This window comes from Cupressus sempervirens, chromosome 9, assembly GCF_028749045.1.
Source record: "Cupressus sempervirens isolate cs-2001-9-10 chromosome 9, ASM2874904v1, whole genome shotgun sequence".
Taxonomy (NCBI): Eukaryota; Viridiplantae; Streptophyta; class Pinopsida; order Cupressales; family Cupressaceae; genus Cupressus; species Cupressus sempervirens.
This window is the reverse complement of record NC_143126.1, coordinates 540212295-540226902: the sequence shown is the minus strand read 5'-3', so window position 1 is coordinate 540226902 and position 14608 is coordinate 540212295. Positions and strand designations below refer to the sequence as shown.

Here is a 14608-nt window from a genome sequence, read left to right as displayed (position 1 = left end):
AGTGTGCCACGATACTTACTAGACAAGCAGTTGTAGTTTATTTAAAGGTGCATAAGTGCATACAGGGGACAATAAGTAGTTGAGCCATACGCGCACAAACTTTTAGCAGGCCACCTACAATCGAGTGCAAGCATTATTAGTGTTGGAAGACTTATTGCATGGAAGGAAGGTTATGGTCAATGCAATATGTACATCCAATCATACAAGCAATGTCGACTTTGCATCAACTCCCAGTCAACATAATAATGGAGTGATTTCTGCACCCCATTTGTGGCCATGAAATACTAATGGGCTCTTCTATTGACTCTGAATAAATCATATAGGAATTGTGGTTGAAAATATTGTTTAGGTTGTGAAAAAGTTGTTGTGAAGCATTGAAACCTGATTCTTGTTGTTAAGTATATCTGATAAATCAACGAAGTAAAACATAGGTTAGTTTTCAAGTGCATGGGTGAATAGCCAATACTTATTTGACTCTCGTTTGGAAGAACCTACAAGAATCTTAAAGAAGATTGGATTGACTTCAGCGGCATATGCCACCACAAAGATTTGAAATGGCAACAAATAACAATTTAGCTAATGTACTCTATGAGATAGGTAGTGGACTTGGGTTAGAATTACAAACAAGGAAAAATGGTCTCACCACATTGATCCAATTGGAAGGATGTTTGACCATGGTAGAGCAATCACCTCCTCATTTATTACAGATTGCTCTTGCTCCTACAGTGACAGAGTTGAGTCACCACAAGTGGCCGAAACATTCAAATAGCGAGGTTAAACTCTTGGTTGCTTCTTGTTTGATGGAGGTTACAAGAATTTTGGCACCTGAAGAACTATTATGGTAAAATAATGAATGTGTTATTAAATATAGATCATAAATGATCTATATATACAAGTATACACAAGTATGTTTTTATAATGAACAAAGAGTGAAATAGAAACATTCTAAAAAGAGAAAGAGAAAGTTTCCATATTTACCAAAGAGAGAATATGGAAACATAGAAAAGGAGTGACCATTAGAAATAGAAGTAAATCTACAGAAGAGAGAAACACAATTAGAGAGATTTCACTCTAATACCCTCCCTTAATGGTCAATCTAACTTCAAAACAAAAAATTTGCAGGGGAATCTTCAAAAGTTGTGAAAGGAAAACTCGGCCTGATCAATGTACTCTACATGTTTAGCAATATTTGCTTTGGTAGCATTCACTATGGTAGGATGTGTCAGTACCTAGAACAAGCGCCTCAAGGTGATAGTACTAGAAAATTGTCATCATTCTCTACTTCTAATTGTAGTAGTTCTTTTTGTTAAATAGCTAACTGCCTTATAAGAGAAGATTGGTGAGAGATGCCATGACACATTTTTAATGAAAAACCATAAATATTTGAAAAGGCACAAACTTTGAGGCAGATTAACAGAAGACTCAAAAAAAATAAAAGGACACCGAAAGTGAGGATGGAAGACAAGATGGATGTGCGGGAATGTGAGTGGAGGGAGAAGGTCGTACGGCCGAGGAAGAAGCAATTCAGGAGAGAAAGGAAGTAGTAGGAACAGATATTTGAGCCCACAGTGACAACACTCTTGTCGGAAGACAAACACAAAGATTTTTATGGAAGCCAGATGTGATAATAGACTCGAATACAGATAATTCCTTCAAGAAAATATATGTACCGAAAGATGATGCTTTGATTTGCCAAATCCAAGCAAAGTATTACAGGCGACGGAATAGGGTGAGGGTTGAATCCCACCGAAATTGAGGTGACCAAATAGGGAAGATTTTTCACTTCTGAAATGGCGAACAATAGGGAATCCCAATAGGAATTTGCAGTACAAAGAAAACAATCCAAATTGCATACCTAAAGACTACCTCTAAGTCGTGCTTAAATACCCATCGGGGAAAACTTTCCGAGGGTGTACAAAGATAGCCGACGGTGACACAAACTACGAAAACTAAAATAAGAATGGGTCCGAAATACATAAAATCAATCGGCTTGTTACAATAGTTTGATAAATGATTTATTTTATAATGGGAACATTACAGATAGATATGGTTTCTTAATTTTTGACAAAGAATCACAATCTCAAATTTTTGAGAAGTTGATCTTGGTTTTTGTTTTATTGAAAAATGGGTGGGATTGCATCATCGACTAACATCATGTTTGAAAGCAATCAATGCTTCAACAGAAAGAACTACAATCCCAAGAAGCCAAATGTAATTCTTCCATAGGGTAGTTAGTTAATAAATTGGCCATTAAAGGGGGTTATTAGAATAATATAGTCATCATTATTATTAGAAGTCACTTAATGTATCTTAAGTTATGATTCTTTCTATTTTTGTTCTTAGTTAACGAATGTTTCTTTTAGAAACATTGTCTTTGTATTTCCTTAAAGAGCCTTCGTCTCCTTTGTAATTACTCAATTCAGTCAAAAGATTATCATTTCAAGATCCAGTCCGATTGATGTTGTGGGGTTTGTGTAGAATCTCAGCTTCAGCATGATTGCAGGTTACAAAGTTGATGAATTAGGTATTACAAGTTTGATCAAGTTTTTAGTTCTGGATATGGATGTTTTTGAGTTGCGTGCTCGTGTGCTTCATTGAAGATCTAAATAATAATATAATACATTATTGTGGATACTTTTGGAGTGGTATTTGAATATCTTGACTGATTCATCTTTATCTTGGTGTGGTAATCTTGTTTTTGGTGCAAATCTTATTCATCTCAGCTTTTATTTTAGTACTAGAGATTGGTACTAGAACTCTTGGAGATTTCCTATAAAGGTTTGGAATGATATTAACATACGCTAAAAGAGACAAAATGTAGAATAGTGTAAAATCCAGAACAGGAAAAAAAACAAGAAGAAAAGATGTAGTTAGAGGAGACAACAGGAAATAGTGATTTTGTAAAGGGGCTGATAAGTTAACATGGTCAATATTTCTTGTTTGGAGGCGATTAATATCAAAGAAACGTGAATCGGAATCGGATCGGAATCGGCAAGGCCGAATCGAATCGTGAATCGGCAATGAATCGGCAATGAATCGGTGATGAATCGGCAAATTTGAAAAAACCCTTTAAATTTAAAAATTTTAACAATTTAAAACTTATTTCATGCACCCTTTATTGAATATAACTTAAGCACACTATAACATCATCAAATAGAAGTTAAAACTTAACATACATAAACATGAAACATAAAATCCATCACATACGTAACTATGTTATCTAAAATGTAAATTGTAGGCTAGCTGAAGTAAATAGAAATCAAATGATCATAATGATTTAAATCATAGAATGTATGTAAGATGATCCATAAGACATCAAATCATAAATTTATGTAAGAATCTAAGATGAAGATCCATGAAAGTTTGAAACTTTGAAACATATGTCTATCAGTATCAATGATTCAGTATCAATATCTGTAAACAAAATATAAAAACAAGGCTCCAGCTCAAGCCTCAGGCTCATAGTCATCATCATCCTCAACATCATCCTCAAGCTCGGCTACAACCTCAGCCTCAGCCTCTGAGTATCCAGTCTGCCTAGTAGCAAGGCGTCTAATGTAGGTCCTAGAGGACTGTCGAGCCATATCTCCCGCATATAAGATGGGCTCACGAATGTCGCTAGGGCCTGTGTCTGTGCGTGCACGTGTGCGTCTACCAATGCTTGAAGAACGTGCTTAGAAAGCAAATAAAACATGTGTTTTTTTTAAAAAATTGAACTTTCTATCCTTGCTGCCGCGGCCGATTTCTGGAGATTCACGATGGCGATTTTGGCGATTTTTGCCATGAATCGCCGATTTTGGCGATTCAGGCGATTCACAAGAAAAAATCGCCACCAGCGATTTCCGATTCCAAAAAAATCGGGAGCCATGAATCTTATCGCGATTTCGGCGATTTCGGCGATTTCATGGCGATTTTTGGAACTATGATTAATATATTTTCATTTTGATCAAATCTTTTCCAGCTGGAAACACCATAATATAAGGTTTAAAGTTTGAGACATGGACTTGGTCACAGAGAATCAAACAACAGAGTAAATTGTATTTGACCTGATTAATAACAACTAGCTGTGGACAGAACTTTATGATTTATGAGCCTAGTCGTGATTCCTACTCTTCCCTACCTCTGGCATGAACTCCTTTTGGCATGACTTTCTTCCCTTCTTGCATGGAAGATATTTGCTGAGGTTTCACTTGGTCTGCTTCTATTTCATAGAGCAGGTCATGGGATATGCACCATCCATCTGGGCATGCCGTTGAGTTCTCATTGCTGGATAAAGATAATATTATGAAGAGATTAGCCAGCTTATAGCATGCTTTGAAGATCAATATGTATTCACCACGATACGCGATGAACAATTGATCCAAACTAATCCCTTGATGCTGATGGAACTCACCTTGGATGGTCAACTGCTTACTTCCGTGCCCCTTGATTATGGCAGTTCACTGAGTACTGTATTTATGTGTTAGCTCAGTACTGAGGTTAGAAAAGAGGACTTAATTTCCATGTATCTCTGAATCTCAATAATATGGAAGCAATTTATATTCTGTTCTAATATCAAAAATTTGTTCTTTGTACAATTTACCATACTCTTTAATCTGTGTGCGTAGGGATAAACAATAGTTGGGTTTGGCAAAATAAATTTGATCATAAACCCACAAAAAGCATTAGAGAATGGGTTCAAGCATAAATCTGTAAACACTGTCATATATGTGCAATCCTTTGCCAGTATGTTCCTGGTGAGAAATACACAAAATGGTGAACAATCAGTGAGGACGTAAAGTGTTTGACATAATTCCTGAACTATACTTCATTGAAGAGATCAAGGGAAAGTGAAAAAAAATTAGTGGCCAACAGGGGTAGCGTCTTACACGCTTGATAATAATAATAAATATGGCTGATCTTTTTATCCCTAGAAGCTTGAGAGCAACTCACTTCTCTATGATAACTGAATTCCATGTCCATATAAGTCAGATTAACTCCAACATTGCCCAGAAGATCAGCAAGACAGAATGAACTGTCCTTGCCCAGAATGATGAAAAAGTTTCTACAAGGATATTACTCAATTTCCAGATGGATATTAATTTTATTTCCATTATACTGACTATAACTTTTGTAGCTCCTTCTCCGAGATCTTTTCCATTTTTTCTCAATGCATAATCTAAGATTTAAAGCAGTAACTTCTGCATCAGTATTGTTCCAAGGGAAGTCTGGACAGCATAAACTAGAATGGGTTTTTCTTTAGAGGACCTATTAGTTTCATTCTATTATCCTGCCCAGATTACCCACGCTTGCTTCATCAAGATCAGCTTTCATCAATGTTTTAACTAAAGGATTAACTTCTGGTTACTAAAAGTCAATCACATATGGGTAACAAGGTGTTTTATTCTGCCACAGAAATACATACGTAACACAAAAGTGGGGTAAACAACACAAATGCACCTAAGAACAATTAAAAGCCAGTAGAGGTAAAGGACATAGATAGTTCATGATAACCAACAAAATTCTTATAAATCATTTTAGTCTAGGGACACAAAATAACATTAATTTTTTTGTCTAGGTTCAACAACATAGATATTATTAATTGAAAAAAATAAAAAGTTAAAAAAACCATATTAATTATATGTCCATGAAGAGTAGGATAGGTAAATGGGACTAAAGCACATTAGGAATAACTATGCATCTAAACTCAAATCCAACTTATTGAGAAAATCGGACATAATAGTTTATCGTTCACTATGTGCAAGGACATATAGCCGTGGTAGAAGGTCCAAAGGCACACCAAACAGTTATAGGAAAATTATGAAGCATGTATAATGTAATGTCCCCTTACGAAGTCAGTTGGTATGGAGAGATCGATAGCCCATCAAAGAATAATTATTTGGGGAATAAACCATAAAACCAGAGGAGTGGAATTTTTTTTTAAATAGGCAAAAAATGGGAGAAATATCAGATTTCAAAAAAATGTGAAATTTAAAGAAAAGCAGTCAATAACTACCTGTTAAAAAATCTACGGCTATTTTCATAGCATAGATATATTGATAGAAAATAAAATATAGAGTTCAACCCATCAATTGTACAAAATAGATTTTACAGAATATAGATATACAGTACAATATATGCATTCGATACATATACAATATATTAACACCAAGTATATACTCTTACGACTGGTGTACATATACTGTATATGTATTTGATTCATACTCTTATATACATACAGAGAATATGCATTTGATACACATACGAAAAATTCAATGTATCAGTACATATTCAAAAACAATTAGATGCACACTTGCTCTACTATTGAATATACCTTGAAAGTTGAGATGAACTCCATAATATATGACTCCCGTTGAATATCTATTCCCATCTAAGTAAATTTCCAACAAATACCTGCTCATGTTTGCATTGCACCATTTGAGGGTTTGTGATGACATTATGTTGGCACACAATTCAATGTATTAAACACAAATTTTATCCAATTTTACCCTATTAACCCAATTTTTCAAGATAAAAATTGACTGTTGTTGCCCATTTTTTCCCAATTTGGGGGTGCACACAATCAACCCCAGCCCCAACTCTTGATTAATCAAATATAATCAGAAGTTAGTGCCGACCTCTACTCCTATGTAGTAGCTTATTTATGAGATTCCCATAGGCTAATGAGATAGGTTTAGGGAACCCTGGAGGTGTTATCAAAAGCAATTTCTTGTTTAGACCGGCATAAGGAGCATAACGCACTATTTTGGACCCTTTTCAAACATTTCCTCCTAAACTTACTATTCTTAGCAAATCAATGATGAGCACCAATGAAGTCAGTTGCCACTTTTAATAATGTTGGTAGATTTAGGCTTTGATGTTTATCGTAATGTTTGGAAGTTTGGAGTTATTAAATAACGATAAGTTATGATTTATAAAGTTCAAATAATATTTGATTTTATCATCATTTTAATTTATTTATTTAATGAAGAGACTTTAGAGGCCAAATATTAAATCAAAGGTGATTTATATTAATGGGTGGGCCTTTATTACTTAATGCTATGTTGAGAGATAAAAAAGGAAGCGATTCTTACTAAAAAAAGAAAAAAAAAACAAACAATTCCTAAAATAGGAGGAATACACTCATGAAATAATAGCCAAAAAGCATTACAGTAAAAATGGGGGGAAAAGAAAACCCGAGAAAATAGCAAAATATGTATTACTAGATTAATAGAAAAACAAAAAACATTTCTGGAAAAATAGTGTAAAAGCAGTTTCGAAGAAATAGAAGAAAAGCAAAAGGGTGTTCTTTCGGAAAAGCTATAAAAGGAGGATCGGGGCTCTCAATTGAGCATGAAGTTTGAAGAAGATTGCTTCTAGGCAACATGCTCCACGTTGTTGAGAGATGCAATCTAGAGAATAATCTGGTGACACTATTCACAGGTCACATTGGGGCATATTGGAGTTTTCATTTTCAGATTTGCAGAGTTTATTGGATATCATATTCATGGAGGCCAATTTTGGAGAAGATTGAGGGGCAGCTAAAACTTCTATTTTTCTGATTAAATATTCTTCCTTGCTTGCCCTATCGATCCCAGCCCGCCATATCACAACTTGAGGCTCAACATAAGGATTCTAGAGAAGCCATTGGGGTTTAAGGAGTAGATATCCACGTACTTTAAAGATCTTAGCTGTGGTTTGACACTTCTACACCCAGGCGTACCCTTTTGAGCAATTTGGTGAAGAGCCTAGGGTTTCTACAACTAGTACTTGATGATTATTATTGCTGAAGTCATTTATTTTCATTACAAGCATATGGGTATGTTGCATTTGTAATTGCAATCAGATTTATCTATCTGGCTAGCTTTAGCTTTGTCTTTGAATTGTACTTTCAGTTTTGAACAGATTTTAGAAATAAATATTGCAAGCAATTCCTTTATATTTGTTGTCATAGTATTGTATTTGTTGCAATATAAATCAGCTCTTTCTATTCTCTCTATCAAATATCCTTCAAATTGAAAGGAAAAAAAAAAAAGAAATCAAAGTGATATAAGGGTGCTTATTACTTACAAACATCTATCAACCGGAAAAAGATCACAACTTCAAAAAATAAAGCAACAAATGAAAACACCTAGACATATTAGAGCAGGATATTTCAAAGTAAAACTCTTCAATCTTACAGGAAAAAAATGTTGCGAAAGACAATTTCAATAATGTTAATGAAATGGATGCTTCGGTTCACCTTTAAATATTCAAAAAAAAACTAAAAACAGTCAAAATTAGTTTTCCGATTTTCACTTAGAAGATAATTAGTATCCAAAGAAGTAAATGGCATTTTTTTCTGTCTTTGGCATCAAAAATATTGTGGACAAGACATCATGATTCATAACAATAATAAGTAAAGAATTACTCGAGTGTTGCTAGAAGACAATATAATAAAAAAGAAATTATCTATAAATCCATTTTAAAGCCAATAACCCATTCTTTTATAGCACAAACTTCAAAACAGAGATGGCTATCTAATACATATTACAGTAGAGCGCCTAATATTTATTCAATATTGACATCAGAAAAAAATGTCTATTTACAAAACAAAGGCAGAAAACAAACACCTGCTAGAACAATTCAAGGTAGCATGAAAACAGATATTTAGGCAGTGACAAAGAATAAAAGGTAAGGTTAGAATACAATAGATTTCTTCAGAAGAAACATTTAGAGTTTTTACTATAGGGGCAAACAAGCTGGAACCAGAATTCTAAGGTACAAGATTCAAGATGTACAATGTAATGATATTCCTTCATGTGAGCATTATTTTTTATTTCACATTTACAATCTCAAGATAACAAAATAATTAAGACCTTCACAGATCAAAATTAACCTGCATCAATTGTTTGTTTGAACTTAAAAGCCATACCAAGTTTTGCTTGAACTCTATTTCATGATTTCCTGATGTCCATATCCATGGCTGATAACCAGTGCTTGGCTCCACAAAGCGTCCCCATGTATCCCAACGAATACCATTGTCGAACTTGTGATCATCAGCATAGGAGAGATCTCCAACATATAGAACTGTCTGACCATTACTTTGTAAATAATGCTCAAATGTTGAAAGAGAATCAAAAGTTTGCCCTAGGTCACCTGGAAATTTTCTCACTGTTAGTTTTCATAAACTAACAAGTTTTCAAATCTAAGAATCTTATAGCTTATCAACTACTACCTTTGACTAAGAAAAGATGAGGAGTATAAGATAACACCAAGTCCCAAAATCCACACAAGGATTTCAAGACAGCTGCCACACTCTCAAAATATTAAGTGCTGTCAATACTAATGTCTGCACAATATACAATTAATACATACATATACAATATATCAACTTATCACTTAACAACATTTCATAGATGCCAAGTACAGAAATATGAGGACAAAACTAGCAGCAACTTTTTAGGGAGGTGCCTCGACTTTCTCTGCAACCCGCACGCTCTTTGGAAGGGTTTCCACATTACCTCCTTCGGAGATCGTGCCCAAGTTTGCTGGCATTTTCCTATGGTCTTTTATGTTTTTCATTCCAGTGTGGCTTCCTTAGGTTTATTTTGTGATTGCTTGCATTCTTGTGTTTTGTGTCCTTACTCTTTTGGTTTTCTTTTTCATGTTTCTTTGTCTCCCGTCGAGTATATTGTGCCATCGGGGTTTGGTAGTTATTGTTCCATTCTGGTTAATGATTTCGAGTGTGGATGGACATAACTAATGATGGTGTACAAGATTGCAGGGAGGATCATACGGATATCACTGATAATAATAATAATGAGAATGATGAAAAACCAAGCCTCCAAAGTATTGAGCAAAAGAAACTCTCTTACAAAGCCATGGTTTCAGACCAAACTTTGTCTATCTATCTGCCCTCTGCTAGCTTTGATTTTAAAATTCTTTAAGCAACCCAATATGAAATCTAGAAGATTACTAGGGGGCTCCGCAACCAATGGAGATAGGCATGGAAATGGAAGCTTTGTCAAAGATGGAGGTCCCTAAGGGGAAGGAAATAGCAAATTTCCTTTTGTTGGTTTGAAAACCCTTTCATTATCTTCTAACGAAGAAAAAGTTAAGGCTATTTGTTCTGAGCAGTCTAGGTTAAGAAACATCGTTATATTTTTTGTTTGTATAGATAACAACTTATTGGTTTGAAGGAAATCCTTTGATGATTGGTTATTAAATGTTTGGGGGAAATAATGGGGACTCCTATCAATTTTTGTAGGATGATTCAAAAAGGGCTTTTCATAATTTTCTTAAAAACTCATAACATGCAAGATAGGGTTTCAAAAAAGGTTTTTGAAATGTTGGTTATTCTCTCTTTAGAGCTTTCCCTTGGTCTCTGAAGGGCAACCTTGAGCAGGTTGTTGCCCATTCCTCCCCTACTTCGGTGGTAATTAAAAGTTTATATTGGAATTTGGACCTTTCATCCCTAAAATTTTGAAGTAACTTGGCTCAATTTTGCAAGTAGAGGACTCATGGGTCACTCTACCCCATTTAAACGCAAGAATTCTTATTGCTCTTGTTCTAGAAGTTGATATTCTTGAAAGAATTTCTTAAAATATTGAGAATGGCAGATTTTATTAGAAACTAAATTTGCTTTGAAATTTGAGGGCTTTCTTCCATTGTAAGTTGAATGATTATACAAGACATGATTGTCTGTCTCTAAGAACCCCCCACAATGCAAACTTTAATGTGACTTCTAGTGATAAAGTTGGAGAAAAATTACCCCTAATTCAAAGAAGGATCTTGAGAGGAACACAAAGAATAGTTATAGTGTCGATAACTACATATAATGCCAAATCTACTAATATTGATAAAAATGATATGCTATCAATGTCAAATAATTTTGCACTTGCTACGAGTTGTAAGTTTGTCACTTTGGCTAACCCTCTTTTCGAAGAGGAATTTGAAGTTATTGCGGCCTCGAATTGTAATATACCCATCATAAAATAAAAATTTCAATCAAACCTTTGTTAATGGGCCGATTGGTTTAGTATATCTCAAACCCATTTTTATTTAATTGTTGTCGTAGGTATAGTCATCGGCTATCTTTGTAAACCATCGGAAAGTTTCTTTGAAGGGTATTTAAGCACGGCATGTAGGTAATAGTGGGTATGTGATTTGGATTATTTCTTTGCACTGCCAATTCCTATTGGAGTTCAATATTGTTCGCCATTTCATAAATGAAAAATCTTCCCTACTTGGCTCTCTCCGGTTTCAGTGGGATTTAACCCTCACCCTATTCTATCCGTATTGTTTGGCTCAAATCTGGCAAATCGGAGCACTATTGTTATTTGCAATTATAATATAGACTTCATTCCAAATTGATGTTTTGTGCATCTTCAATCTTTATTCTGTATCTTACTTGGAAGACCGAAGGCTATTAACGTCATTGCATGTTCTACTCACCATCCTTGCCTCCACCATACACCATCACACATTTCCGATTGCACTCTGTATGGCTGCATCTTGCACCATACAGCCATCCCACCCCACTATACGGTCGTCCAACCCCACCATACAGCCCTCCCCATTGCAACCATACAGCCTCTCTGTTACATCTGCACGGCCTCTTAGACCCAACCGTACGACCTTTCAAATAATCTTACACTACCATACGACCTCGTTGCTCCTCCCTCCAATCCATACATTGCCTTTAGCTTCAAATGCCAGGTTGGAACATTACATGAATAATAATGGTGGCCCTCTCTTTGCCTATGTTGGGTATCAACAAAAACACACCAACCCTAATCCCATGGCTTTTGATGAAAAGTTTGATAGTACAAATCTTGCCAGGAAGAGCACTCAACAACTAGCATTGGCTACCATTAATGAAAGAGTCAAAAACAAAAGGAATGTCAAACTAGCTCCTTCAAAGAAGAGTGATCCCTTATCTAATACCATGATGAAGATGATTTCAAACACAAAAGCTATACCTGCTGGGGCTAACATGGTTGCTAAACAGGTTGTTTTAGAAGTAGAACAATCATAGAGTTTCTAAGAAAAATGAAACACAAAATCATGGATAGGCAATTCCTATCTAACCCTACCGGTAGTAGCTCTAATAAAAATAATAGGGATATGCCTAAGTACTTTAATAGACTCTAAGAATCAAAAACTCTTACTGAAATAATATATATGATGATTAATATTCATAGCTGGAATGTAAGGGGTCTGGAGATGTATGATAGAAAGTAGGTTGTCAGGAAATGGTGTAATAACTTGAAGAAGAAAGATATCATCTGCCTTTAACAAATTAAGGTGGTTAGATTTCAAGCCTACACCATTTTGAAATTCCTATGGGAACAAGCTACAGGCTTGCACTCCAATCATGAAAGAGATAAGGGAGGGACTGCTATCTTTATTGGTCCTCATTGGGCTGATAAAATTACAGCCAATGGTGTTTCTTTGTGTCAAAGAGCACTTTGAGCCACATTCAAGGAGAAAGATAAGATATTTGGCATTTGTAATGTTTATACGACAAAGGATTATAGAGATTGAGCTAAGTTTGAGGATTAGCTAATCTCTTGTCTCCTTAAGGCGAACTGGATTTTTGTTGGAGATTTCAATATGATTGAACAAAATGAAGATAAATATAGTGGCAATAAGCACTCTTGGAAAAGTAATGAGCAATTCTTTTGGTCTAAATTTAGAAGAAGATTTAATCTAGTGGATCTGATTGAGAGGAGATAGAATTCCATATGTGACATGTGGTTTACTTGGTGCAGCAACCAAGCAGGCATGCATAGATTATATGGTAGACTTGATAGATTCTACACTAATGCTTCCTTCTTTTCTTTCTCTTCTCATAGTGGGCACTCCCCTGTCATGGTAACTTCAGCCACCATCTCTGATCACTCTCCTAATTCTACTACTTTTTGCCTTGATATTGACCCATCCTCCGTCGTCGGACCTAAAAAGAACAATGGATTTAAATTGAATGTCTCTCTTCTTCAAGATGTCGATTCAGTTGAGGCTATTAATATACATGTCTTTCCAAGTTTTGTAATAGTGGTCTTAGACCTAGAGAGCAGTCAGATTCCCTTACTGAGACTTAAGAGGAAATTGTTCTAGACTATAGGCAAGAAAAAGGCCATGGACCTTTCAAGAGAAGAATCCTTCCTTCAAAGTAAACTAAACAATGTTGAGAGGGAGTTACAACTTAAAGGAAATGATACTCAGCTGGAATTTGATTTTAATTGGGTTAAAATGTAACTTAGAAAATTGCAAAACTAAAGGATACAAGGTCAAAAAGTTAGAGCCAGGATGAATCAGCTTCAAGAAGGTGATAGGGGCTCCAAACAATTTTCCAATCTCATCAGATTTAAACAAAAAGGAGAACTCATTGAGGACATTCAAATTGATAATTGTTTGACCAGTGATTCTAGTGCTATAAACGAGGTTTTCTTCAATTTCTACAGTAACTTATTTTCTTTTGAATATGGAAATGCTAATCAAAATGCTCTTAATAAGTGTTTGAGATCAGTCCTTAAAAAGATATCCAAGGTGAATTCCTTTTCTCTAGAGGAAAACATTAAAAAGGAGGAGATTGAATTTGCTATTAGCTAATTGGCCAAGAGGGAATCCCGAGGACTTGATCAACCTCCTTCAAAATTCAATGAACAAAACTCAAAATGGATTAGCTGGAACATGTGTAATCATATGAGGATGTTTTTAATCAGGGATCATTGGGGGAGGGCATCAACAAGGTAGTTGTAAAACTACTTCCCAATAGTGGGGATAAATCCCTTGTTAAGAATTGGAGACCCATTACATTATTGAATCTATCCTACAAAATTGTTCCTATAATCCTAGTTAGAAGAATTGTAGGCCTCTTGAATAAGTATATTTCCATAACACAAGTCAATTTATAAAAGGTAGATATAAATTAGAAATTTTGATTACCAGTTGGGAGGCATCACATTGGGCAAAAGATGATGGTCAATATGTTGTTATGATTCTTCTGGATTTTGGAAAAGCATATAATAGAGTCAAGTGGCCTTTCATCATGGAGATGTTGTAAGCATTTGGCTTCCCCACCCACTTTTATAAATGGATCAAAACACTCTTTAAGGATTCATCAATTGTTATTGAAGTGAATTGTGAATTCTTCAACCCCATTCTTCTAAATAGATCAGTCAGAGTGTCCTCTCACCCCAAAACTATTTGTCATTGTTGCAGATGCTCTCTATCAAGATGATTGTTTTGGTTGTAGAAGTAACTGCTTCTTATGTTATGTTACTTGGTCGTAATTTCAATAAGGACATAGGCGGTGAACTCAATATGGACATGAGTGAAGCTAGAATACTTGTCAACGGTGTCATGCAAAAGTTGCATCCTGGGAGAGAAACAAAGTATGTGGTGGTCAAATCTTATGACCCACACGCTCAGATTCTTTTCAAATCAGCTGGAATGTTTAATTATTATCTACATGCAGACAACGTATCAGAATTTGCAAAGGACTGGACAAGCTCTGAAATTTCTTCCTTGCTTTCAGATACTGAAAGATTTGCTAATGCTACTGAAGATCTAGAAGAGGTTGTCATTTTAAATCACCTACCAGTCACAGTTGAAGGGGAAATTGTTCCTGAGGATGATCTAA

At 35.2% G+C, this 14608-nt stretch overlaps 1 protein-coding gene across 4 annotated transcripts in view; it reads right to left on the bottom strand.

Annotated features, from left to right (window-relative positions):
* Positions 1-14608, bottom strand: part of LOC149539754 (phosphoenolpyruvate phosphatase-like) — a 357723-nt gene that overhangs the window by 224310 nt on the left and 118805 nt on the right. For all 4 annotated transcript variants that reach the window (XM_089800958.1, XM_089800960.1, XM_089800959.1 and 1 more), the window contains one exon: positions 8894-9117. In XM_089800958.1, coding sequence (XP_089657084.1) covers positions 8894-9117 — 224 coding nt within the window. The remainder of the gene's footprint in view (positions 1-8893; positions 9118-14608) is intronic.